The sequence below is a fragment of the Acanthisitta chloris genome, unplaced genomic scaffold (assembly GCF_000695815.1).
Source record: "Acanthisitta chloris isolate BGI_N310 unplaced genomic scaffold, ASM69581v1 scaffold25808, whole genome shotgun sequence".
Taxonomy (NCBI): Eukaryota; Metazoa; Chordata; class Aves; order Passeriformes; family Acanthisittidae; genus Acanthisitta; species Acanthisitta chloris.
The window spans coordinates 1-22996 of NW_008686841.1; the positions used below are offsets into that span (position 1 = coordinate 1).

General features: G+C 37.9%; 2 protein-coding genes across 2 annotated transcripts; one reads left to right on the plus strand and one right to left on the minus strand.

Moving 5' to 3' along the window:
• Positions 1–150: 150 nt before the first annotated feature.
• On the plus strand, positions 151–19020 carry PIGF (phosphatidylinositol glycan anchor biosynthesis, class F). Its single transcript, XM_009080362.1, is given in 6 exon segments — positions 151–182; positions 184–376; positions 1992–2083; positions 2853–2969; positions 7634–7742; positions 18808–19020. Coding segments are annotated over 6 exon segments (657 nt in total). The 3' UTR covers positions 18922–19020.
• RHOQ (ras homolog family member Q) lies at positions 18980–21160 on the minus strand (the record flags this gene model as incomplete). The annotated part of the gene is made up of 3 exons (XM_009080361.1): positions 18980–19515; positions 20119–20214; positions 20951–21160. Coding segments are annotated over 3 exons (462 nt in total), but the record flags the coding sequence as incomplete, so codon positions are not given.
• Between the last annotated feature and the right edge of the window lie 1836 nt (positions 21161–22996).

Sequence of the window (22996 nt, forward strand, 5' to 3'; positions counted from 1 at the left end):
GTGCCCGCCGCCTCAGGGTTGATTTCTCCGCGCGAGTAACACACCCCTCCTGCCCCGCTGTCCGCCCCAGCCGAGCTCGGCGCGCCTCGCTGCCCGTGCCGGTGCTGAGGCGCTGTGTGTCGGTGTGTTGCAGGTGCTGTTGGGAGCAGCATGAAGGAGGGGGAATCCGGGGGGCTGCTTGCCCAACCTGCTCTGCGCCTCCTGCGCCGCCCTGACCGCCGTGCTGCCGGGGTTCTTCCTCAAGGGATTCTCGGTTCTGGGATCGCACCTCACGTGGCTCTGTGTTTGCTCTGTTTGTGTTGGTAGCCTTAATGTAATCTTGCACTTAGTCCTTAAACCAAATCAGTCTCCTAAAAGAAGTTCGTTTTCTCACAAGGTAAGATTTTTCTTTTTAATTATTCTTCAATCGCTACCAGGCAATACAGAGGGGAAGCAAACTCTCAGAAATAATCAGATGAGAAAGGAAGAAGATGATTTTTGGTGGTGAATTGTCATTTTCCACGAATGAGCTGAGTGTAGCACCTGTTGAAACAAGCTTTTCAGTGTTTTCATGGTGTTAAACTTTCTCTACCAGTAAATAACTTATTCAGGTGAGTGATTCTGTGCTTCCCTTTTTCCTGTCCATGCATTGTTTGCAGTCCCAGCCACTGATCTAACTACAGTTTGCATGGTGGCAAAAATTGAATGGGCACAGAACTCCTTTCATAGTCCAGACCTGACTAATCTTGATTAGTAGATATACTCAAAAGGAAACGTCATCAATATTTCTCATGTGTAGTTATAAGTTTCTAATAACTTCAAAGGAAGAACAGTAATTTTTTAGAAAGAGAGATAAAAGAGAGAATAGCACATTACAATTTAAACAAATTTAGTGAAGTTTTAAAAGTGATGTGGAAAGGTATTAAAATGCTACATTTCCTTGAATGATTAAGTTTGCATACAGAAGAATCTAAATCTGGGAGGATTTTTTTTTGTAGTTTGTTTGTAACAGGGAGCAGTAAAGGTATGAATCCCAATGTGAAATAGGTTTGAAGAGAGTGAATTTGGAGCAATACACAACTTGCTTAGGAGTAAGGGAATACACCAGAGTTTTCAAGTCAGGTGGATAGTCTCACATTCCTAACCTGCTGGGTCAGACAAGATGTAGCTCTGATGTGGTGATTCTTAAACATTTAAGCAAACATCCTGAAAAGCAGTATCTTTGTATGCAAAGGAGGATGTGAAATGCTTAAAACCATTGTGGAAAAGAAGTATTTTAGTCACCTGTGATTTAAAAATGAAGCATGCTTCATGTTCTAGGTGAGATTTCATCCCAGCCTAGCATAAGGAAAAAACAGAAAAAAAAGGGTTCAGGGGAAACTATGGATTTGCATTGGTGACCTGATCAGAGCAGACCTAACCAGAACTGTTTACCAGCTTTGTATGCTTCTATATCATGTAGTGAGTACCCAGAAAATGTTGTTTAAGTTCATAGAAAAGTATGTCTTTTGCAGATTTATAGAAAAGTCATGGTCATGTCTCAAATATAAGGTGCCAAATTCAAAATGTAGGATTTTTTCTTTAATGTAACTTTGATTCTGAGTGTTGAAAGCTTTTTTTGTATTGCATATTTTCTTGCTTTAAAATATTTTTCCATTTTCTGTGAGAGTTGGTGTTTTATGAATGGACATGAGAGTCAGATGTAAAACAAATGTAAAAATATCCAATAAAATTATCTCTGTTTATCTTGTCATTTTTGGTTATATCTTTTTGTATGTTTGCCTTGTTATAATAGGGTTCATGAAAAAAGTTTTAGATGGAGTGTGATCATGTTAAATTAATTATTTAAACACATGGAAAACTGATCTGAAATGTGCCATGACATTATACTGTGCTGTAGCTGAAATGAAAGAAGTAATTAGAGTACAATGCTGTTGATAAGATCTAGGCTGTGTATGTAACTTGTGTTCTCTTTTGAAGCATTATCCTGACACTTTATTGCTCTTTTTTAGATATCCAGATTTCTAAAATGCTGTATATACTTTTTCATGTCTTGCATACTATTTCATGCGATTATTGTTCTTTATGGAGCACCTCTCATAGAGTAAGTCAGAAGACCCTCTCTTTCTCTAAACATTCTAAAGGGCAGTTCTCCTTGCAGATGTTGGTATAAGTACTTGTATAGTTTTTGGTACCCTCCTGGCTGGGAGAAGAAGGGTGGGTGCTTGTTTAGTTGGTTGGTTGGGTTTGGTTTTGTTACAAAAAACTCCTTTTACTTTAATATTTAAGTTAAATGTATGGGCACAAACACTTTTCAGTATTCCATTTAGCCATTTTTCCCCTAAGGTTCTAAACCATGCATCTTGCATATCTCTCATCCTTTTGATATTGGTGTTTTAACTTTTAGGAAATTTTTTAGGGGGAAAAAAAAAAAGAGGCATGAAGCAGCCTGATGTTTTGAGAGGTATGCGAAGTTCCTGGCTAATAATGGCATCATGTAGTTTGGTTTCATGGTTGCTTTCACAGCAACAAGCTAGAAAAGTACATGGGATAATGAAGTAAATATCCAAGTATACTTTGATTTTGCACTGAAGATCTATATGAGGTACACTGTGGTTTTGAAAAAATGTTACAGGTATGAGGCATTGAAAATAATTACTGCATCTCATTCTTGAGATAAACAGAGGAACTCTTTCCAACTTTCTTTAGTATTCTACAGAGTAAGAAGAAAATACTCTTCTACATGAGATGTAAGAAAGCACACGCTTTTACTGATGGACTTAGAGGGTTGGTGTGTTCATCTCCTTAAATCTTGAAACTCTTAGGAAATTAGTAACTACCTCACTTAATATTGTAACATTCTTTCTTTGTAGGTCAGTGACTGAGACATTTTTGTTTGCAGTTCTCCTGTCTACGTTTACTACTTTACAGTGCTTGTGCATGTTGGGACCAAACATACAGGCCTGGATACGGGTATTTAGTAAAAATGGGTAAGTTTCTGATTTTTACCCCGAATAGAAATGGACAGAATTGGTGTAAATAATATATAGTGGAATATGTCATAAAGAAAAGAATTTTTTCAAGAATATGTTTAAAGTAAAATGAACCTTATAACCACACTTTCACCTCAGTGACAGCCACAGCATTAGCATGCATCAAGGATACTGTATTTTTCAGAAGCGTTCTATCTCTTCTGCTTTTTTCCATTCAATAAATACTAGGATTGTTGAAAGACTGGGAGACTGAAAGATAAGGAGGCTCCACATATGCTTGAGATTTAATAAGATGTTAGTATTCATTCCCTTTTAATAGTTCATAGGGTGAAGTCTCATCTCAAAAGGAAGTGAAAATTTGTCTTGCACTGCTGACCTATGGAATTATTTTTGGTTTGCACTCTTATAGAGGAGGACAAGACTAGACTTCTCATAGTACTTTCAGGTGTTGACTTTTGGTTTATCTCAGTTATCAGCTTCCTGAACAATGTCTTGAATCCTTATTCAAGTCATTTTTGCTTGCTTATTTTCAGTGGCAGGGTTGAACAGGCTGTAATAAAAGCATGGAGTTGTTTAGCCAAAACACATCCTTGCTGGTTCACTTAGTCATCTTTGGAAGTTTTGTAACTGGAAGTAATAGTTGAATTGAACTAACAGATGTTGGACCTCAGTCTGTCTTTGTGCCCAGTTAGATTTTGAATGGTTGGTAATTTCTTTCTTTCCCAGTCTAGATCTTAATGTTATTTCAGCACAATTATTGTACAGAGTCATAGAATCATAGAATCAACCAGGTTGGAGGAGACCTCAAAGATCACAGTTGTTTTGACATTTTTGCTGTGAAAACTTGTAGGTACTTCTCACCTGTGAGCCATGTGACATTATCTGAATAAAATGTCTATTAATAATGATATTTGTTTAGACTAGCCTTTGAATGGAAATAGACTGCAAAGAAATACTGTAGCAGATTTTTTTATGGGTTGTAGCAAGCAGCTCTTTTAAAAATAATCCTGTGTTTTTTCATTTGACCTCATGAATGAGTTGGAATATTTTTGTGTCTAGGCATGAGATGAGTGTAGACATGATGTATTAGAAGGCTGTCTCTAACTTAACCATGTGGAATGAGGTGAGACTGGTTAAATGGAGGAAAAGGATGGTTAGATAAGATCAATACAGCTGGTTGCCTTGAACAAAGTTTAGGGAATAGAATTGCACTGGAGCATCAAGCTCAAAAGCCTGATTAAGAGTATAGCTTAGTATAAAAAAGGAATGGGTTTTAAAAGTACCTGAATACAATTTAGATTTAAGTAACTACTGGCATTTATTTTTGTTACTCTTATTTGCCTGTGCTGTATTTATAAGATCAAAATGTGCTTGTGCTATTGTCATTGCAGAAAGACAGCAAAAGACATCTAGAAAAAGAAAGCCTATCTTGATCTATTTAGTGTAAATAAGTAACAGATACTAATTGCCTAGCTGTTGCTCTGGATGGTTTTCTGCTGTTTAAGGTAGTCTAGTGTGAAAATACTGATGGATGGAATGTTTTGTCACAGGACTATTGTAAAGTTACATTCAAGTGACTTGTATGCAACCTATTGCATCATAATGGCTGTGGTATAACTGAGTCAGTCCAACTTAAGTATTTTGGGGATAATCTTGTAAAGTGCTTATTTTTTTTCTGTAGACATGCTTAGCTCTCTCTGTTCCTACTTGTAGCACTTGAGAGTGAGTCACTGCTAGTAAAATCACTTCTAATAGGGTTACTACAAGATCAGTCTTTGAGTGCCCATGTCTCTAGGAGGTGGATTATATGTGCTGTCTCATGACAATGAGACACTGCAGGTTTATTATTTGTAGTATAATAGTTTGGCTTGTTGGTGGAGTGGAGGGGAGGTGTTTTTTGGGTGGTTTTTTTGGTATACATGAAACAATTGCATGAAACACAGTTGTAGCTCAGAGAGAAAATTGCACATGCTCCAAGTTTCCAAACCGAGTACACTTTTGAATTGGAAATGTCAGTTTGATGGAGCAAATAGATTTATTTTTTTCTACTTTAAGAAATTTGGACCATTTGTTCTTACCCTCATATTTACAGTCTATGTGCATATAGAATGTGTGAGAAAAGGAAGCCTGTGTATGCTATATCATAAAAATTTCCATTCTTAGTAGGCTGTGAATAGGGCTCTTTTCACCAATTGTGCATTTGGGAGGAGTGGGTCCATGCCAACATCTCTGGACTCCTTGTTCTGACATCTAGTGTTGTAACCAATGTCATGGCACTGATATGCTGTCATGTGCTGCTGTGAGCAGTTAGAGGGAAGTAAAACTACAGAAAGGGTTATCAGCACTAATGGAAGCAGGTGATGATTATTTATAAATGGCTTTTCAGTAACTGTTGGCTGAAACATTGTGACTGTTGTTAAATGCGAAACATTGTTAGTGTTTCAGTAACTGTTGGCTGTTCTCCTGCATGAAAGTCTTTAAGAAATCAGCTTTCAATTTCTGATTTGAGTTTGCTCCTTTTGGAAACTCTTTGTTTCAAGTCACTGGTCTGAGAAATTGTGTTGAAATTTCTGGTATAAAAGCAATTATAAGATGCCACCTGGGTAGGAAAGTTTTTATTTGGAGATTGCCAAAAAATATTACAAAACCATGACTTCAGGGCTTCTTCCAGTTTTTATTACACCCATTTTATCACTTTGTGAACTGCATACTGTCACAGACTTGAAATCTCCTTTGTAAATGTAGTTTATTTGTAATTAAAAACTAAAAAACTTGTAAAACTCTTAAGTTTATAAATGTTGCTGCAGTTGTTAGTGTCATGCAAATTAGAGGTTCATGTGGTGGGTTAAAGAATACCTGCAAAAATCCCAAAAGGTGACATTCTGTGAAGAAAACGAGAGAATCAAAGCATTGGTTCCTTCAGGATAATGCTGGGGGACAAGTCAGGTTGTCTTTGGGTAGCCACTGTCCATGCTGCAGAGCAGTTGAATTAGCAGCTTAAACAGTTGCCAAACTACCCATGGCTGTTTTTCACTTGGGCACTGTGCCTTGCTAATTCTGTTGTTTTGCTTTTGGACTCAGTCTGACATCTCCATATGGTACAGCAGTATCTGGTTACAATCTACTACACACATAAGATGTCTCGTGGGGTATAAATGTACCTCAGTCAGTCCTCAGTATATTCTGCTGGCTCTTTTGCTGCTTTAAGGCTGCAGTGAATGTTCTTTTCCCCATGCTGCCTAACAGCTCTCTACTCAGTTATTCAGCTTCTGCAAATAATTTACAAGAATTTTCTGTGTGCAGACTCCTGAACAGTTTTGCAGTTACATCAGGACCTTTCCCTTGAAGAAAAAAAAATCTTAGGCTGGTATGATTGTGAGCTGAAGAGCTGTAAGTTAAAGGGATGGGGTTGTAAAAGAAAGAGTTCTGCTCAAAATGTCAGCCTTGCACTGTCAGTATTGTAGTCTGTAAGACCTTTATTTTGCAAGCAGTAAAAACGCTGGCTTTACATTTGTGAGCTGTTCGGTCAGCAGCAAATGCAGCAATGAGTTAGGTGTACTCAGAAGTAAAGTGAGAAATTTTAGACTCTTCTAAATGTGTTCATGTCATGTAACATAAACACTACATGCAAGGTTCAGAGTTTACTATCCATCTAGTCTTTGAGCTGTAAAAACGCACATCTTTTTTTATCTGTTAGCTAAAGCTATGTGTCTGTTCATAATCTGGGATGTAGCACACTTAAGATTTGGATCTCCTACTTTACTGATTTGAAGCAAAGATTTCACCTGGTGTTCCTGTCTCAGAATTGTGCCCTACTGTGTTCTGAACTTCTGCTGTTCTTGTTTCTTAATGAGTACCAATATTGAAATGTTCATGGCTTGAGCAGAGCAAACCAAAGCAATCACTTGGTAGACTGATGACAGTGAGTGCTCATCTATTAAACAGAAATCCAACTTTTCCCAAACTTTTGAAGTCAGTAGTGCTAGAAGGCTATAAACTGAGAACTGAAGTCATTTAATGTCCCTTATAATATGATGTGTGCCATGATTGACAGTGCAAGAGTTCTTTAGTGTGCAGTAAATTTATCTTGCAGCTAGTGTACTTGACCTTGGATTCACTGTTGCTGAAGGGCTGCAGTGTGCAGGTTACACTTATTTGCAGTGTTTCTTTTCAGCCGATGGAAATTTGCTTTGGAATATTCTCAGAGTGGACTTCTGTTTTAAATTTCAAATTGTCACAGTTGTCAAATAATAGCAGCATGTCTACACCGTAAGGTACTCTGAGCTTTTCTGCACAATCCCATACTCCCCATTCATGTCTGTCTCTCCCTGCAATGCATACAGGATCGTTGAGACAGATTTATTTGCTCAGTCAAGCAGTGTTTCAAGCTCAATAGGAGTATTTCCAGGTAAATTAAGTTAGATTTTGCAGGAAACATCTCAAGAAAAAGATATAGAAAGATTGTAATTATAGCGAAAATATGCAATTTACTTTTTATATGTAGTTTTTATGTTTCAGGAGAAACTTACATGCTGTTTATCAAATATATGAATTTTTGTATTCCGTTTGTAGCCTCAAAAATCTCAGGAGAAATCAGATCTAACATTCTGACATGGAAACTTTTGCTGCTATTGAAAACTTGTAACACACTGTTTTTACAGAGCTATGTCCATCTGGGAAAGCAGTCTACAGATTACTAGCATATGCAGTATACTTGGAGCTTGGTTTGGAGCATTTCCTATTCCTCTTGATTGGGATCGGCCTTGGCAGGTTAGTATGTCCACCTTTATCATAAATACTAGTTCTCTGGATGTGCAGACTACACAGGAATTGATCTGAAGCTGTACAGGTAAATTGGACTTACCCATAAGCTGTTCCTACAGATTTATGCCAAACATTTAAAAAAGTCATTGGAAGCATCTGTGCTCACAGTGTAAGGAAGTAAAATGCAGCATTTTAACCTCCAGTTTTAATAGTTTCTTTGTTACAGACTTATGAGTGTCTGTTGCATGCGAATTTTATTGTGAAATAGAGCTCTAAGGATTTTGATGAGAAGAAGCTACTTAAGCAGGAGGAGAAATGTGAAATCCTGAAAATAACTTCAAGTTTGCCTTCAGTTTGGTAGCTTTTATTGTTTATGGGTAAGGAAGGAAAGATGCTTTCCTAGTGGTTTAGCTCCTCTGCCTTCCATAAAAGCACTTAACAGAATGTATTTTAAATGGATTTGGATTGATTTGTGGAAATGGTGTGCCCAAAGCACTGTACTAAACACTTCTGATTTCAAAGGAAGGCAAGCATTAGCTTTGTAGTTTCACAAGAAAAAACATGAAGCTGGCATTGCAGATTCTGTCTTGATAAATTCAAATGTTGGTGCTGTTTTCTTAATAATTTTTTTTTTTTTTGCTTGGAGAAACTGAAGTCTGCAATTGCCATGAAATGATGGTGCTTCTTCCTAAATGTGCTCAGTGGATATTTTCTTTCCTCTGGTTACCAAACTCATATGCTCTTAGCTGAGTAGTATCTAGCATGCCTGTTCTTAAGCAGATGGTTTCAAAGGTTCCTTTCAGAAATCAGTATAACAGGCAGCACACTTTCCTCTGTGATATTGTAGAGACGTTATGGCTTACAGCTGCAATGGAAATTTGTCTTCCATAAGTAGCTAACAGCCTGCTTTTATACCACCAGTCTTTGATTGCAGCAGTGTAATGAGACATTGGAATTTGTATTTCAGAAATATCAGAGGCGTAGGTTAATACTTTCAGTAAAAATATCAGGTTTTAATCTTACAAGATGTTTCACTGTCAATCTGACATGGGTATGTGTTGGTACTAGTTAATTGTTGATGGACATGAATGTAACCCAAAAATCAAGGGATTCATTGAAATGAAATCTCCTATATTCTTGTGAAGTCTTATTAACTTCCCTGTTCTGATGAGAAGCAAGCACTTTTTCCTTGCTCAGTTAGGATTTTTAAATAGCATGTCACATCTGGCAGGTGTTATTTTATTCCCAAAATCCCAGGCTTTGCTAATATGCTGTGTATAAAACTTTCACCTTTTATGCACCAATGATATAAGGAAAGCTTAATTATTAAGTCAGGGCGCTCTGATTAACAAAACAAAGACACAAATAGATGAAGGCAAATAGTTCAGGTACAGCTAATTTTTTTATTTTTCGCCATTCCCCCATCTTCCCATGGTGGGAGACACAAGTTTGATAATGGTCTGGTAGCTTTTTTCTGTTTGAAAACTCTCCCAGGTCAATAAAAGCCAAACATGACTGATGAAAGTTTAGCTCTATAATCTATACTTAGATATCTAAAAAAGACACTATCAGAATCCTCAGAACAGCAAAGCATCTGCAGAAATCTCAGATATCTGAACTTGTCACTAGCCCTTTCTGGGCATGAATGCTCCCCAGAGAATTCAGGCAGCAACAGGAACTCTGTGTCTGCATTTCCCTTTTCCTTCACCATCTCCACCCTCATTTCTTACATACTCCTGATGCTAGAGTTGTCAGGGGAGACAACTGACTCTCAATTCCTTCATCAAATCAATTTTCTTTTGTCTAGATCTAGAGCATTTGCTGCTGTATTCTTTCTCTTAAGTTCCTCTAATTTTTCCCCGTCCTCACTTTTCCATCTTTCACCTTGTACAGTTTTAAACAGTGGGATGGGGGAAGAAATCTTATGTTCAGTTTTGGGTCTGAGCTGCTTGATCATTGCTTTAATCATGTGAGCAGTTCAAGAGCAGCCATAGAGAAGTTTGTCTCTTAGTCCTACAGGCTGCCACTTCAACAAGCTTTGAAAAATGCAGTTTTAAGTGCTAATTTTTTAAGATCTGATGTACAAGGGGAAGTGAAAGAAGTTCTTGTTAAAATGCAATTTAGGTTTTTTTAAAGTCCAATTGGCTCAGCAAAGCAACACAGTGAAGCACCAAAATGCCAACAGATTTTCAAGGCAGAAATGAGCCTCTTTAAAGTACCTTAATAGAGATCCAGTTCACAACTCTCAGAAGTTTTCAATCACCTATTGAGAATTTAATATTTTTGTGAAGGTGATCTCTTAAGTATTGGTCACCAATCCATAGAAGGTGGCAGAGGAAGTGTCCTTGGCAGGCGTTTTCAGTAGTTGCCCAGGAAACACTCCTTCCCAGTTCAGCCAAGCTGAGATATACTAGGAGTCAGGTTCTCTGGGGAAGCAGTGAACTTCATGCAACAGCTGAAGACTCACATGTGATCGCTGACCCCGAGGAATCCATCGCTGCTCATCCACATATCCCACACCCTGACCCGACCCAGCACCAAACAAAGGGTACCCCTGTCCCCTCCACGGGACATGAGGTGGTATAGAATAACCCCAGGGTCCTAGTGTGCCTTCCTGGCTGCTGCAAAAGTTAGCCTTATCCTGGCCACAACCAGGACAACTGGGCTCTAGCACAAAGCTCCTTTTTGCAAGAGTATTCCTTTTGCTGTCTGGTATCAGGTGGTTACAGAAACTTGTAGCAAATTCTTTTACTGTAACAATGAAAGAGGAGAGGTGCTTTCTGTGTTGTCTTCTGCCTAAGACAGGGGAAAGAATAGCCCTCATAAAGGGTTCTGCTATTGTTGCAAATCTGTTTCATTTGGGAGGGAAATCTTTAGTGCAGGTTGTCTGTCCCCTGAGTGATCTAACCACTGACTTACTGAACATAAAAATATCTGTACATAATACAGTTGCAAGAAGTAGTTCTTTATTATTTAAATAATATTTTTTTATATCTCCCCAGAATACAATGACTGTTAGTGTTTTGTATAGAACTTAATCCAGCTGGTATGCTTAAAAGGGAACACCTACAGATTAAGTCCCAAGCAAGGTCAGAAAAAAATCATGTAGATCTTAATGTGGCTTAAAAGTAATCAGAACCCAGGCAAAACCAAATTACTTCTGGGCATCTGCATGAGTAAAGTATTAAGCTGTCATGCTTTTGACATCAGCTGTTTCTTGTATTAGTCTCAAAGCAGAGAGCTTGAGGATTACAATTTTAGATTTACCCTTCTCCTATCCAAAAAAAGGACTCAAATGGCACAGCGTAGTCTTTGGACTCCAGACCAGCTTTTGAGATAAGAACAGGTTTCATTAGCAATTGTTATCATTTTCTTATTTTAGACTTTGTGTTGTAAACAAATTCTTTTTGTTTTGTAATCTGTAGTGCAAATGGTTCTGCTCTAAAGCAGAAAATGTGGTTTAAATCTTATTATGTAGGCAAGACTAAAGTGGTATTACCATTTTAGAGAGCAGCATTAAGGCCTTTAAGCCTGTTTATTGCAAAACCTGGTTCTGATGTTTGTATTGGTTATGGTTAGTATTTGTCGTGTAACAGCTATGTTTGTACTTTTTCCTTCAGACAATTCATTATTGGAGGGGTATTGTAGACAAGGTAAAATTGGTATCTACAAGAATTGGATGGAACAGCAGTAATTGAGAAATATCACATGATAAAGCAAACCAAAGGTTTGCTGCTGCTGCTGCTGCCCTCATGCTCTGTAGCCCTGAAACATCAAAAGTTAGCAAAAAGCATGTAATATCCAGCAGGTGCAGAAATGCACTATGAGTTTGGCATGAAAAATGCTATTGCTTTTGAATTAGCTGTGTTAGAACAGTCTAATATAATCTGGGGTTCACACAAAAAGTTAGCAGAATGTCTGCAATTGGTATACTTTTCAATTTAGTCAGGATTTACAGCACTTTATCACATCTGGTGCCTACACTTTAACCTGTACAGTCTGAGAGTGTCTAAGTCAACTTTTAAATTGACATAGTCCAGTTCAGAAAGTGGAGTATGTAAAGCCACTTCTGTGAAGTCTGTTTTGTTCACAGAAATGGCCTCAAATGCAAACATCCTGTAGTCACTCACCTGAAGCAAACAAGAGGTTGAAGGGAGTACTGAGTATGCTGGAATTCCAGTAGATTATTGCATAGAGCTGCCTGTACTATTCTGTAAGGCATGTGTTGTCTGAATTGCCACACTGATATGTATGACAGTTCTTCTGCTCTCACTTTGCTGCTTTGTGTCCTTTAAAGAAAAAGCAACATGAGGTTCATCTTTTTCCCTGTCCTTAGCTGTCTGTATTGGGACTAGCATCTTTTCCTGCACTATTAATAGAAGAACTGAAGTATTAAATTGCAGTTATTCCTTTACATCATGGTTGAGACATACCAGTAGAAGCTGAGAAGTCTGCAGTGCTATTACCTATACCTTACCTGATCAGAAAATCAGATGTCAATGTCTTCTCTACCTTTCACTAGAATTTGGTTTTACTTCAATGTACTTCAGAGTTCTGTGGAGTAAACCTGATGATTAATTTCATACCAAGAGTTCCAATTCACAAGCTGATGGCTAAAACCCAAATGCTACTTCAGGCTGTGGTTTGTAAACCAAAGAAAACGTACTGGTTCTTTGCACATACCTCTTGTGACATGCAACAAAACTGAGATAAATACAGATGTCTCAGAAAATCTTTACTTTATTTTCCATGTTTGTTTGAAAAATATTGCATACAGGGGATATTCAGATTACTGGGCCTGTCTACATTTAAAAATAATAACGTAAAATGCATTTTTGTAGCATACAACAACCTTTATGCTAAGTAAATATTACTTAATAGGAACATACTATTTTGGAAATAACATTAGTTATCTGAATAAGGTCTCAGAATGGAAAATATATAAAGAATTTCTGTTAGAAGTATAAAATATATTGCTGAAATTCAGTTGATATCCTGATAATTCATTGGTCTTTATTATTCTATTGTTCTTAAAGCAACTTTTTAACATACTTTGGCCATGTGTATTTCTCCTCTGCTAGTTTTAGGAAAAATTTGTTTTGTGACTGCAAAATAGTTGGTAAGGGAGGCCTAGTCTACGGTTGCTCCTGGTTATAGGTCTGCAGAATTCAGCCTGTCTCAGACAAAGGTAAAGGTAATTGTCTTGCAGGAATTTATTATTCTATTGTTCTTAAAGCAACTTTTTAACATACTTTGGCCATGTGTATTTCTCCTCTGCTAGTTTTAGGAAAAATTTGTTTTGTGACTGCAAAATAGTTGGTAAGGGAGGCCTAGTCTACGGTTGCTCCTGGTTATAGGTCTGCAGAATTCAGCCTGTCTCAGACAAAGGTAAAGGTAATTGTCTTGCAGGAATGGAATGAAACTTTTCAAGACTTACTCTGCTAGACATGTTTCAGTTAGACTGGTTGAATAATTTTGTCAGTGTTTTGAGATGACTATCTAATTTTGAAACCATTTTTGGAAGGGTTTGCAACACCTAATTGTGATCATTTAAATATGGCTATGCTTCAGAAGTTTTAGGGTTGTACATCCATCTCCAGTTGCCTCTAGCTCTCTGACACACAGTAGGTAAGTAAGGGTTACAGTTAGTTAGGACAGATCTAGCAAAGAAGTAGAAAATAACTTTGTTACAGTTGCTCACTGAAACAGAAGGGGATGATTTAGGTGTTGCCTAGACACATCCTTTTTCTACTCAGCCTGAGGTAATTTAGTTGCAGAACAAGATGGTATAGTTAAAGACCAAAACTTTATCAGCAGCTTTGTATGTGTGGAACTAACATTCCAGACATGGCATTTGTCATTGAAAAACCACTGGATTGTGCACATTGTGGAGTTCCTGGGTTTATTGCATGTTTTGAGATCAGACTTCTAAAACATGTCTCTGGGTGTAACTATGTGCATGTTCACCCATCCATCTGGGTTTTTTTGTAGCGTAATTTTGATCTGTATTACCTGCTACTAAAGATAAAAAGTTACTTTGAAACAATATTCTGCCTACAGTGTTATCATTAGGTAGAAGTTAAAGTGCTATATTCCAACTTTATATTGGATACTGCACACATAATAGTGCTGATAGAACTTGATTGAGTTGACTGACTGCCATGTCATTTAGCCAAATATTAGCCTTAGATACCTTTCAGACATTTGTACCCTGAAAAATAATCTGGAGAATCTTGGGTACAGTTCTTGGTGCTTAATCAAGTAAGCTGAAATAGGTCTATAAACTTGCACACTACTTTGTTGTTCTTAACACAGCTAAGAGAGTTTCCTTCTTGTATCTGTTTTTCAAACTACTACCTACTATGAAAGTTTTGCTGTGTAAGAAGTTGCTTAATGTGAATAAAAGGGGTAATATGCGGTGTTGGAGGTGTTTTTAAACAGAGGTAGAAGCTCTTTCCATTTTATTGTGGTTATCATTGTTTATTTAATGTGTTTTCTCAATGTAAACCTTAATGGTGAGATCAAAGGCAGTTATGCTTGCTGTAACTTCAGAACACAAATCCACAAAACCAACTTGTAGTTACAAATGCCAGCCTGCAAAAAACCTCACACTTTCTTCTCAGTGTGTGCTTGTCAACACACACATTCTGTACAATGTGGTAAGACACTTTTAGTTAACATGTGTATGCAACCAAAATAGATTAAAGGCATGTACTGAAATTTTTAAGACAGTACAGACTAAACAATCAGGAATTTAAGGCATGTTAGAAACAGGAAGGGAAAGTAATTGTGCTCATTTATTCAGTTTTAAAATGAAACAAAAATTATTACATAGCTTTCTAATTGACAGAAATGGGTCTTTTGAAACAGTAAGCATACAAAAAATTGAGTTCAGGAATATGAGAAAAGCAGTCTAAGTTTACTAAAAGGAAAAGTAAGTACAGTAGATTGCCCCACTGTATTAGCATTTGTATAATGAAAGTTCCAGCAGTCAGCTGCTTACTATACAGTATCTTTAAAAACTTTAATAGGGTGTTGCTCCTCTGGTCTATGAGAATCCGGCCTTTATGTCCTTAGCAGTGTCTATGTAATTCCCATTGCATGGGATGCAAGTTACAGACTTTAATAGATGACAAAACTGTCATGCATTCAGAATTCTGGTTTAACTAGCTACATCCCTTGCTGGGACCCTGCAACATGCTCTGCTTTCCATGCAATATGCTAAGCATTCTCACATCATGGAATCTTAGGTGTTCTAAAGAGCACTGAGCAAACTACCTCGTTTGTGTCCTGAAAGGTTGGCAATTCCTATTTTGAGTCCTTATTATTAAAATGAGTTCTAATACATACTAACAATCTTGCAGTTCTGCAGTGCCTATTTAGCTAGCCTAAAGAACCCCTGGTGAAGTCCTAACACTGCTGCCAGATGAAAAGGCAAAAAGTAAATTTAAATGAATAGCAGAAGTCAGAATCATTTTGCATTAACCACTGGCTCATGCTCTATCCCTTAAAATGCATTTTTTTGTTCTTGTTAAGATTTGCTTTTGCCAAGCTGTTGTTCAGATTCCTAGTAATCATATACAGGTTGTTTAAATTGTCCTGTTCATCATGCAGTTGATATGTAAACTGACTCTTCTTGTATTAGGGTGTGAGAATGGTAGCTGATGCCTCCCAGCTGCTGGGACAGACAAGGCATTTCATCAGTTTCATGAAAAATGTTCTGTCCTGTCTCCCGCACTCCCCACACTGTTCTCTCCAGATCAGCCTTCTTCCCCCTGAAAAAAAGAGCAGCTAGGGGACATTGCCTAAGATCTTATTCCCCTGCTGCTGACCCAGCCTAGACATCAGTATTGGGGTAGGATATGTCAGCTTCCTCATGGCAGAAGGGAGTGTAAAGCAGAAGAAACTGAGCTGAATAGCTCTCAGGGGATGAGAAGGGTGTATTACAAGTTGCATACTTTAAACAAGCAGAATGGAATCTCTTGGAACAGGCGGACAGATATTAGCTGCTTATTTTTGTCACTTACAAGCAGTAAGTATACCAAATTAGGGAAGTTAAACCAAGTTTGAGATAATATGAAAGTCAGGGCAAAAGCAGACTGATCAAGTAAGTCAAAGTCATTAAAAAAGGTCCAGCAGAAAGTGATTGGGTCTCAGAAGAATGAGGCCAGCAGCTAATACAAAATAAAGCAACCCACTTTCATAGAAAAAAAACCAACCCACTTTCATAGACAGATAAAAGCATATGATAGGGCTCTTATTTTAGTGCAGCTGATGTACTTAAGAGCCGTATCTTAATCTGTCTTTGATAACTTTGCTGCTTTAGATATACCAGTGGGTGCCTCTGGCTATATGTAGTCTAAAGGCCAGCAGTCAAGAATAAAGGTGCAGGACTGGTATTATTACCTGTTTGTTACAGGGTTTTTTTTGCCCTGTCTTGAGGGTTAGAGAAAATAGCATAAGGACAGCAACGCTCTTAAGTCCAGGCTTTTAACTGCTGTGCTTAGAGGGTTTTCAGAAGGATAGTCAAACTGCCTTCAGAACTACTTAGGGCCATCTGAGCAGCACAATAAGAACAAGTACCTGGCCTAGTACCGTTCTGTTTTATGCCACTAAAAGCCATGAGGTGGTGTTCTTTTCTGTCTTATTCATAGACAGGGAGATGGAGTGTTTTATGGTTTCTTCCCTTTGTCCCCCATCTTTGCCACCTGCCATTGGTGAGGGTTCAGAGGTCAGAGACTCACATGTTGAGTGAGACAGCCTGAAACATCTGTAAGGTAAAAATTACTTTCAAAAAGCAAAGCAAAAATTGAATGTTTCGGAACACAGAGGCATAATTAATATTAGAAGTTACATAACTATTGAAAAAACATGTCCCAAGTTGCAGTTCAGTCAGGTAAAGGAAGCCACAACAGTTATCAGAAATTCTTTTAATCATACCAACAATCACCCACTATACACAAAATACCAAAATATACTGGGTCAATGGGTCATCAGGGATATTGACTCTCTGGTTAAGGAAACATGGTCAATTCAGAGTCCATCATCTACCTAAATTCTGAAAAGCAAACAGACAACTACAATTTCACCTAATGTAGGTAAAAATTTAGCGCAGGATCATTGATCACTCAGAGAATTTGATGTAAAAAGACCACTAAGTTAAGAAGCCTCTGTCCATAGTTTTGTGGCTATTAGAGTGGTATTTGACTTCATCAGTTGATAAGAAAGTATGACTCATGTTTCAACTGAATGTTACTGAGTGAGCAGCTGGGGTTGCAGGGACTTTATTGTTTTGTCCTTTAGATGTGAGTAATATGAAAAATGTTAGAAATAATTACATTTCCTTTAAAAATTGAGAAGATCCACCTGAAGTGTAAGTTTAGCCAAGGCCACAAACTTATGTGAGTTTCAAATATACATAATATCTTATCATACCAAAGCATCTCAAGGCTCTTTATAGATGATCTACAATACACAATACCACTGTTTAAATGAATGAAAACGAGCAGATCTTTGGTTTGAGAGGCAACAGCCAAAATACTCAGCAACAAAAACAAGTAGCAGAGACAGAATGTCTGAAAATGGAAGAATGAAACAAGGTCAGTAAAGAGTACCTAAGGCACCTTGTTTATAGTCATCTTTGCTACACTCCTTAAGACCTCCAAATAACATATAAAACTGTAAATGCCAAGGAATGTGAAGATGAAACAGCTGAGGAGTCTGAAGATGAAAGAGCAGACGACAAAATACATTACTCTTATTCATAGCTGAAATACTCGTGATCAAAGGATGTGAATAAATATATTATTTTAAGTGATAACAAAAGAGAAGAATCAGAGCTAGGAAAATGAATGAAAGGAGGAACCAGTACCATTAAGAGTAAGTTCATTTGATATTCATGAATTGCAAGTCAAAATGAAGTAGAAAAGAAGCCTGGACTCTGAGATCAGGATATGTCCTTTTAATGTCTAGTGCATTTCTCAGTCTCAAGTACTATAGAAGGGGGAAATATCCCCCTTAATTTAAAAACTAAAAGAATGAGAGTCCAGTCTGTACTTACTTCAGGAATATGCACTGTACAGCAGGACTTACAAAACTGTCCTGGCAAAAAAACAAAACCCAAAACAATAGGCGAAGGAGAATTCCGAAGAGGGATGGGAATTCAGTTTATTCTGCAATAAATATTTTTAATCACCAACTTAGTTGAGACTTTCATCATATGCAGTATGTAGTGGGCTGGGTAATATAAGCTACATCTGAGGATAGACTGGTTAAGTTTTGTTTAGGCCACTCCTCCAGCAAATCAATGCCAGTTTAAAAAAAAACAAAACAAAAAAAGGGTGAGGGGAGAATTCCATTACCACTCTGCCTCAGTACAAGATGGTTTGTGAAGGTGAGTCAGCTGTATTGAGTCGGTTCCCTGTTCTTATACTAGGAAATAGAGCTTATAATTAAAGCTCTCTTGAACATAAACGGCTTACTATGTGTTTGCTGAACTGGGTGCAAGATGTTCAGTCAGTTTCCAAATTTGTTCCCTCCCTAGTACTAGCCAGACGGAAATTCATCCCTCTGCTTACTTTTCAAGGGGAAAAAAAAACAACCAACAAACCTCTATCCATTTCAGTCTCTGGCCTTATTTGAATACAAGTTCATTTATACACACCTCTAAAAGTTTCAAAACACCATGAGAGACTGGAAGCAGAAATTGCCAAGAAATCTGTAGGTTTCCGAAACGTAGGCAGCAGAACAGGAAGTTAGGTTAGCTGAACACTTCAGGGGATATAAATACTTCTAGGTTGTTGGGTTTTTTCACATAGTTTTGGGACTATCAAACTAAAGTCTGCAATAGCCAGAAGCCTGCTTACATTTTAATGCATGTTAAAAACTGTACAACAGCATTTAGTGTTCATGAAGATGATTGTTACGCTTTTGGCATTTTTAGGAAAGCACATCAAGCTTTAAAGTAGAGTAAGACTACTGTCTTTCAGTACCTAGATTTTGTGCTCACAAAGTACAAAAAACCCCAGACATTTTCCTCACTGTCTGCTTTTACCTTGTGTTCTCCCTTCAGGTATGGCCCATTTCCTGTTCCCTCGGAGCTACCTTTGGCTATGTGGCTGGTCTGATTATTGCACCTCTGTGGATACACTGGAACCGGAAGCAGGTTACATACAAAAGCAGATAACTGGAGCAAAGAGAGACAAGGTATTTCTTTGTGCAGATTCCATACAGACTGTGCAAAAGTTGTTTTTTAAAGATATATATATATATATAGTCAAAGCAGAAGACTGTCCAAATTCAGTTAGAGTATTTCAGGCCAAGCATCTCCACTCAATAAAAGCACATAGATGCTGTTTCCGCATGGTGCAGTTTTTGCTTCCTCTAGACTATGTAACCCTGAGAGATTGTACCTTCCAATCTGAATAAAATATTTGTAACAGATGTGGTGGCTTCTTATTACAAGTTCGTTGAGTTTGATTTTGTTCTTCTGGATTTCACTGGTTGTAGAAGGCAAAATCATAGGTTTAGCTTTCAAACCTGTAACAAATTTCCTATATACTTAATGCATTGTATTTAAAATCAGTAGAATTTCACAGTAAGCCTGGCCATTGTCAAATGTCTCTCACGTGATCAAACAGCAGTTTATGCATCTTGAGCCTATTCTCTTCTTCACTGTGTGTTTCTTTGGAGTTAGAATGGCTATAATAGCTTCATCAAAAACGGTCTTCAGTCCCTTCTGTGTTAAAGCTGAACACTCCACGTAGCAGTAGGCTCCTATCTGTCAAGAAAATAAGTTAATTCAATAGCAATGTATCTCAGCTGTTCAATTGAATCTGTGCACTTCTGCTTTCTTCGTTTTCCCCCCTATGGTGACATTACAATGTTTGGTTGTGATCTAGAAAAGTTATCTGCATGTGTATCCTCCAGTAGCAGAAAGTAAGATTTGTCTTTTGGCCAAAGATCTGGAAGGTATTTAGGTTGGTCAGTTTGTAAAGGAAACATTAAATAAGCTCTTTAGATCAGTAGTGGGCTCTTAAGGAATTTTTGATAATTAAACAGCAAGAAATAATTCCATGACCAGTTTGTGGTTCAAAAATAAGAGTCTGTGATTTTAATTAGTTTTGACTAATGCTTACATAGCTTTTGCAAGTGTCTACACAGAAAATGAGAACTATTACTAACAGGGAAGTGCAGTTACACAGGTCTGCTTGTTACCTCTATTCAGCAATGAAAGTAAATATTATTAACTGGTAACCAGTCACAAAGTTTCATACATGGACTGGTAAAAGAAATGGGCAAAGTGGAAAAAGAAGAAAAAAATCCAGTGGAAATATTGGAGGGTTTTTTTTTTTCCTTTGTTATTTGGTTTCATTTAGTTTACCTCTTTTGCTAACTTCTGTCCTTGCTCCACAGATAAGGGCTTCTCTTTCATGTCATTCAGTCTTGCCAGAGTTTTCGGGTCATCACGAAGATCAATCTAGCAAGAAAGACTGGAGTCATGTTGGAATACTTTCTCTAAATGAAAGTCAGTAGGCAATATGATACTCTCTCTTTAAAGAATTATTTATTTAATGGAGTTATTACGTCTATAAAAATGGAGTCATGTGATGATTCAGATCGTGGACCCTCCTTGATCCAAAGGCTCTCAATTTAAGCTGTGAACTACTACATTTCATCCAGAAGCAGCAAACATTTTTCTGTAATTCAGCTCCTCAGTTAGATGTGATCATCTCGGAATACCAAAATGTATATCCAGCAGTGGCAGAAAGATCAACTCAAACATAATACCAACATGTGGGTCACTTTGTAATTCAAGCCCAGTCCACAGCCCACAAGAAGCAAGAGGAAATTGTCTCACTTCTCCTCTTGCTCCTTTGCTTCAGCTAATATTGCATGTGACTAATAATTCCAGTAACATGAGCAGACAATTTTATTCTGTAAGTCCCATGATTTTCTAGAAAGTCACATGGAGACATGCAGCCAATCTTGCCACCCTGTTTACAATGGATATAACAAGGGGTTTTAACAGAATGGAGGTAGCTCGTTATAGAACACAGATCTAGGTTTTTCTGCCACCTCTAAGGTTTTTTCCTCCAAAGGCAGAAGGAGGTGCTGCTCAGGTCCTGTTGGGCTTGAATTTCCAGCCCAAAGAAAAGGCACCATACAATGATCTGAATTGTTTATTAAATAAAGTAGAAAAGAACCAGATATACCTGTGTTCCTACTAGCAAAAAGGGAACATTAGGTGCATATTCCTTCAACTCCGGTACCCACTCTTCCTTCACATTTTGAAATGAAGCAGGGTTTACCACTGAGAAGCAGATAAGGAAGACATCGGTCATAGGATAAGATAAAGGTCTCAGACGATCATAGTCTTCCTGAGGAAGAAAAATTCTGTTATCTGCAATATTAAGTTGTTGCCTGTATTTTGTTAATTTTAACAGTTATATTCAGAAACTGTATTCGTATTTCATGAAAGCTGTTGAGGCAAACTCTGTGAATGTTTACAACTATTCTGGGTTAGTTAGTGTGGCTGTTAAAAATCTGCATACGAAGGCAACTATACGTGAATATAAATATTTGAGAAGTGTGTTAATACTGACGGAAACCTACTTCTGTATGAGAACACACAGAAGGTTAGTATTTGTAGAGAAATAAGCAGATGTGAGTGCTGTAGAGCCATCCAGGTTATTAAGGTTATTTAATGCACTTAAATGTTCTATTTTGGATCTTAGGTAGAGGTGGTATTTAATGCCCTCCTTAGAATATTTTTTCTGTCTCTTAAAAACCTTACAGTCCTGTTGCTAGTGATCAGGGTAGTAGGAAGGATCAGAAGGGACATCTTTTGTCTAGGCTGTGGTTTCTATAAGCAAGCCCAGCAAAGGGTTAGAAGGAACAGAAATTCAGGGTCAAGAACACTATCAGGGGAATATTAATGCCTTTGTTTGAGGTGTGGGAGGAGTTAGTGTGAGAAGATTATAATTTGGGTCATTTAGTGCCACAGCCTTTAAAGCCACCAGTCCTACTGCCAGGACATACAACACTGTGGCAAGGCAGGTACCTAGGAGCACTGCCCTTACTGTAAATCAGAATTCTCTCTAGCAAGTGAGAAAGTGGATTTCTGCCATATATTTTAGCTAACAGCCAGAGGGAACACGTCCCAGCTTCTCCCTGCAAGGCTTCCTTTGGTCTTTGGCAGTGAACATCCCAGCTTCTCTCTGCGAGGCTTCCTTTGGTCTTTGGCAGTGAACCAACGCCTTAGCATCCCTACCTTAGATTTTTGGGTTTTTTTTAAACATTGATAGCTAAGACTTGAGCCCAGGCACTGCAGAGACAGTGACGAATGCTGGACTTAGTCCTCTTCTTCCACAGTAAACACCAGTTTATTACGGCTGCTGCAGCAGCCTCCCTCTTCCCCATGCAAGCTTCCCATCTTAATTCAATCTCACAATGTAGAGAGAGAACTGTAATTCAACTCCATGTTTGAAACAAGCCAGAATATTAAATTTTTCTTTCCTTGACAACAGTGATATTACCAGACTATCAACCTATAGTCAAACCATTAGAAAAGCTCTTCGTTGACTGTTAGGTTTTAAACATGGTGTCACTAGAATTTCAGCAAACATGTGAGAACTTCCTCAGACCAGTTTCTGCTAGAGCCATCTTTCCCTTTGGAAGTCAACAGCTATGGGAGGAAAGCTGTTGTTCTCATCATGCACTGGAGAAAAGGCAGGCACAGGCAGAGATTCTGCACTAGCAAGGGGGTGACTATTGACCTGTACTCTCCAGTGTCTGTTTACACAGTGTTCTTAATTGCAATCAGTATTCTCGTGTGTCATTTTGAGCATACATTCTACTGGCAGGTCTGTATACATGTTTGTCAGTAAGTCAGAGAATGCTTAATTGTTAACATGGGTTCCCAGTTTCACAACCACAGTAACTGGACACCACTGTGAAACTACAGTGTCTGACAGTCCTTTTCCCTGCTAGTGTCAGGCTCCTGCCCTCATTCAAAAGAAAAAAGCAAACCAGCAACCATGTCTTTTCCACGTGTGCAGACATTCACCACAGAAATCAGAAATGACTTCAAGAACATCACCACAGCAAGCTGAAACTCTTCAACACACTTTTTTTTAAGCATGTATTTTACGTTTCACTTCTAGTACTGAATACAGTCAGATCCTCCTCAGAGTTGCCACTCTGTTTTCTGGGGTGGACATCAGAATCCTAAAAGAAGCTTCCCAAGTGCAAATTACACT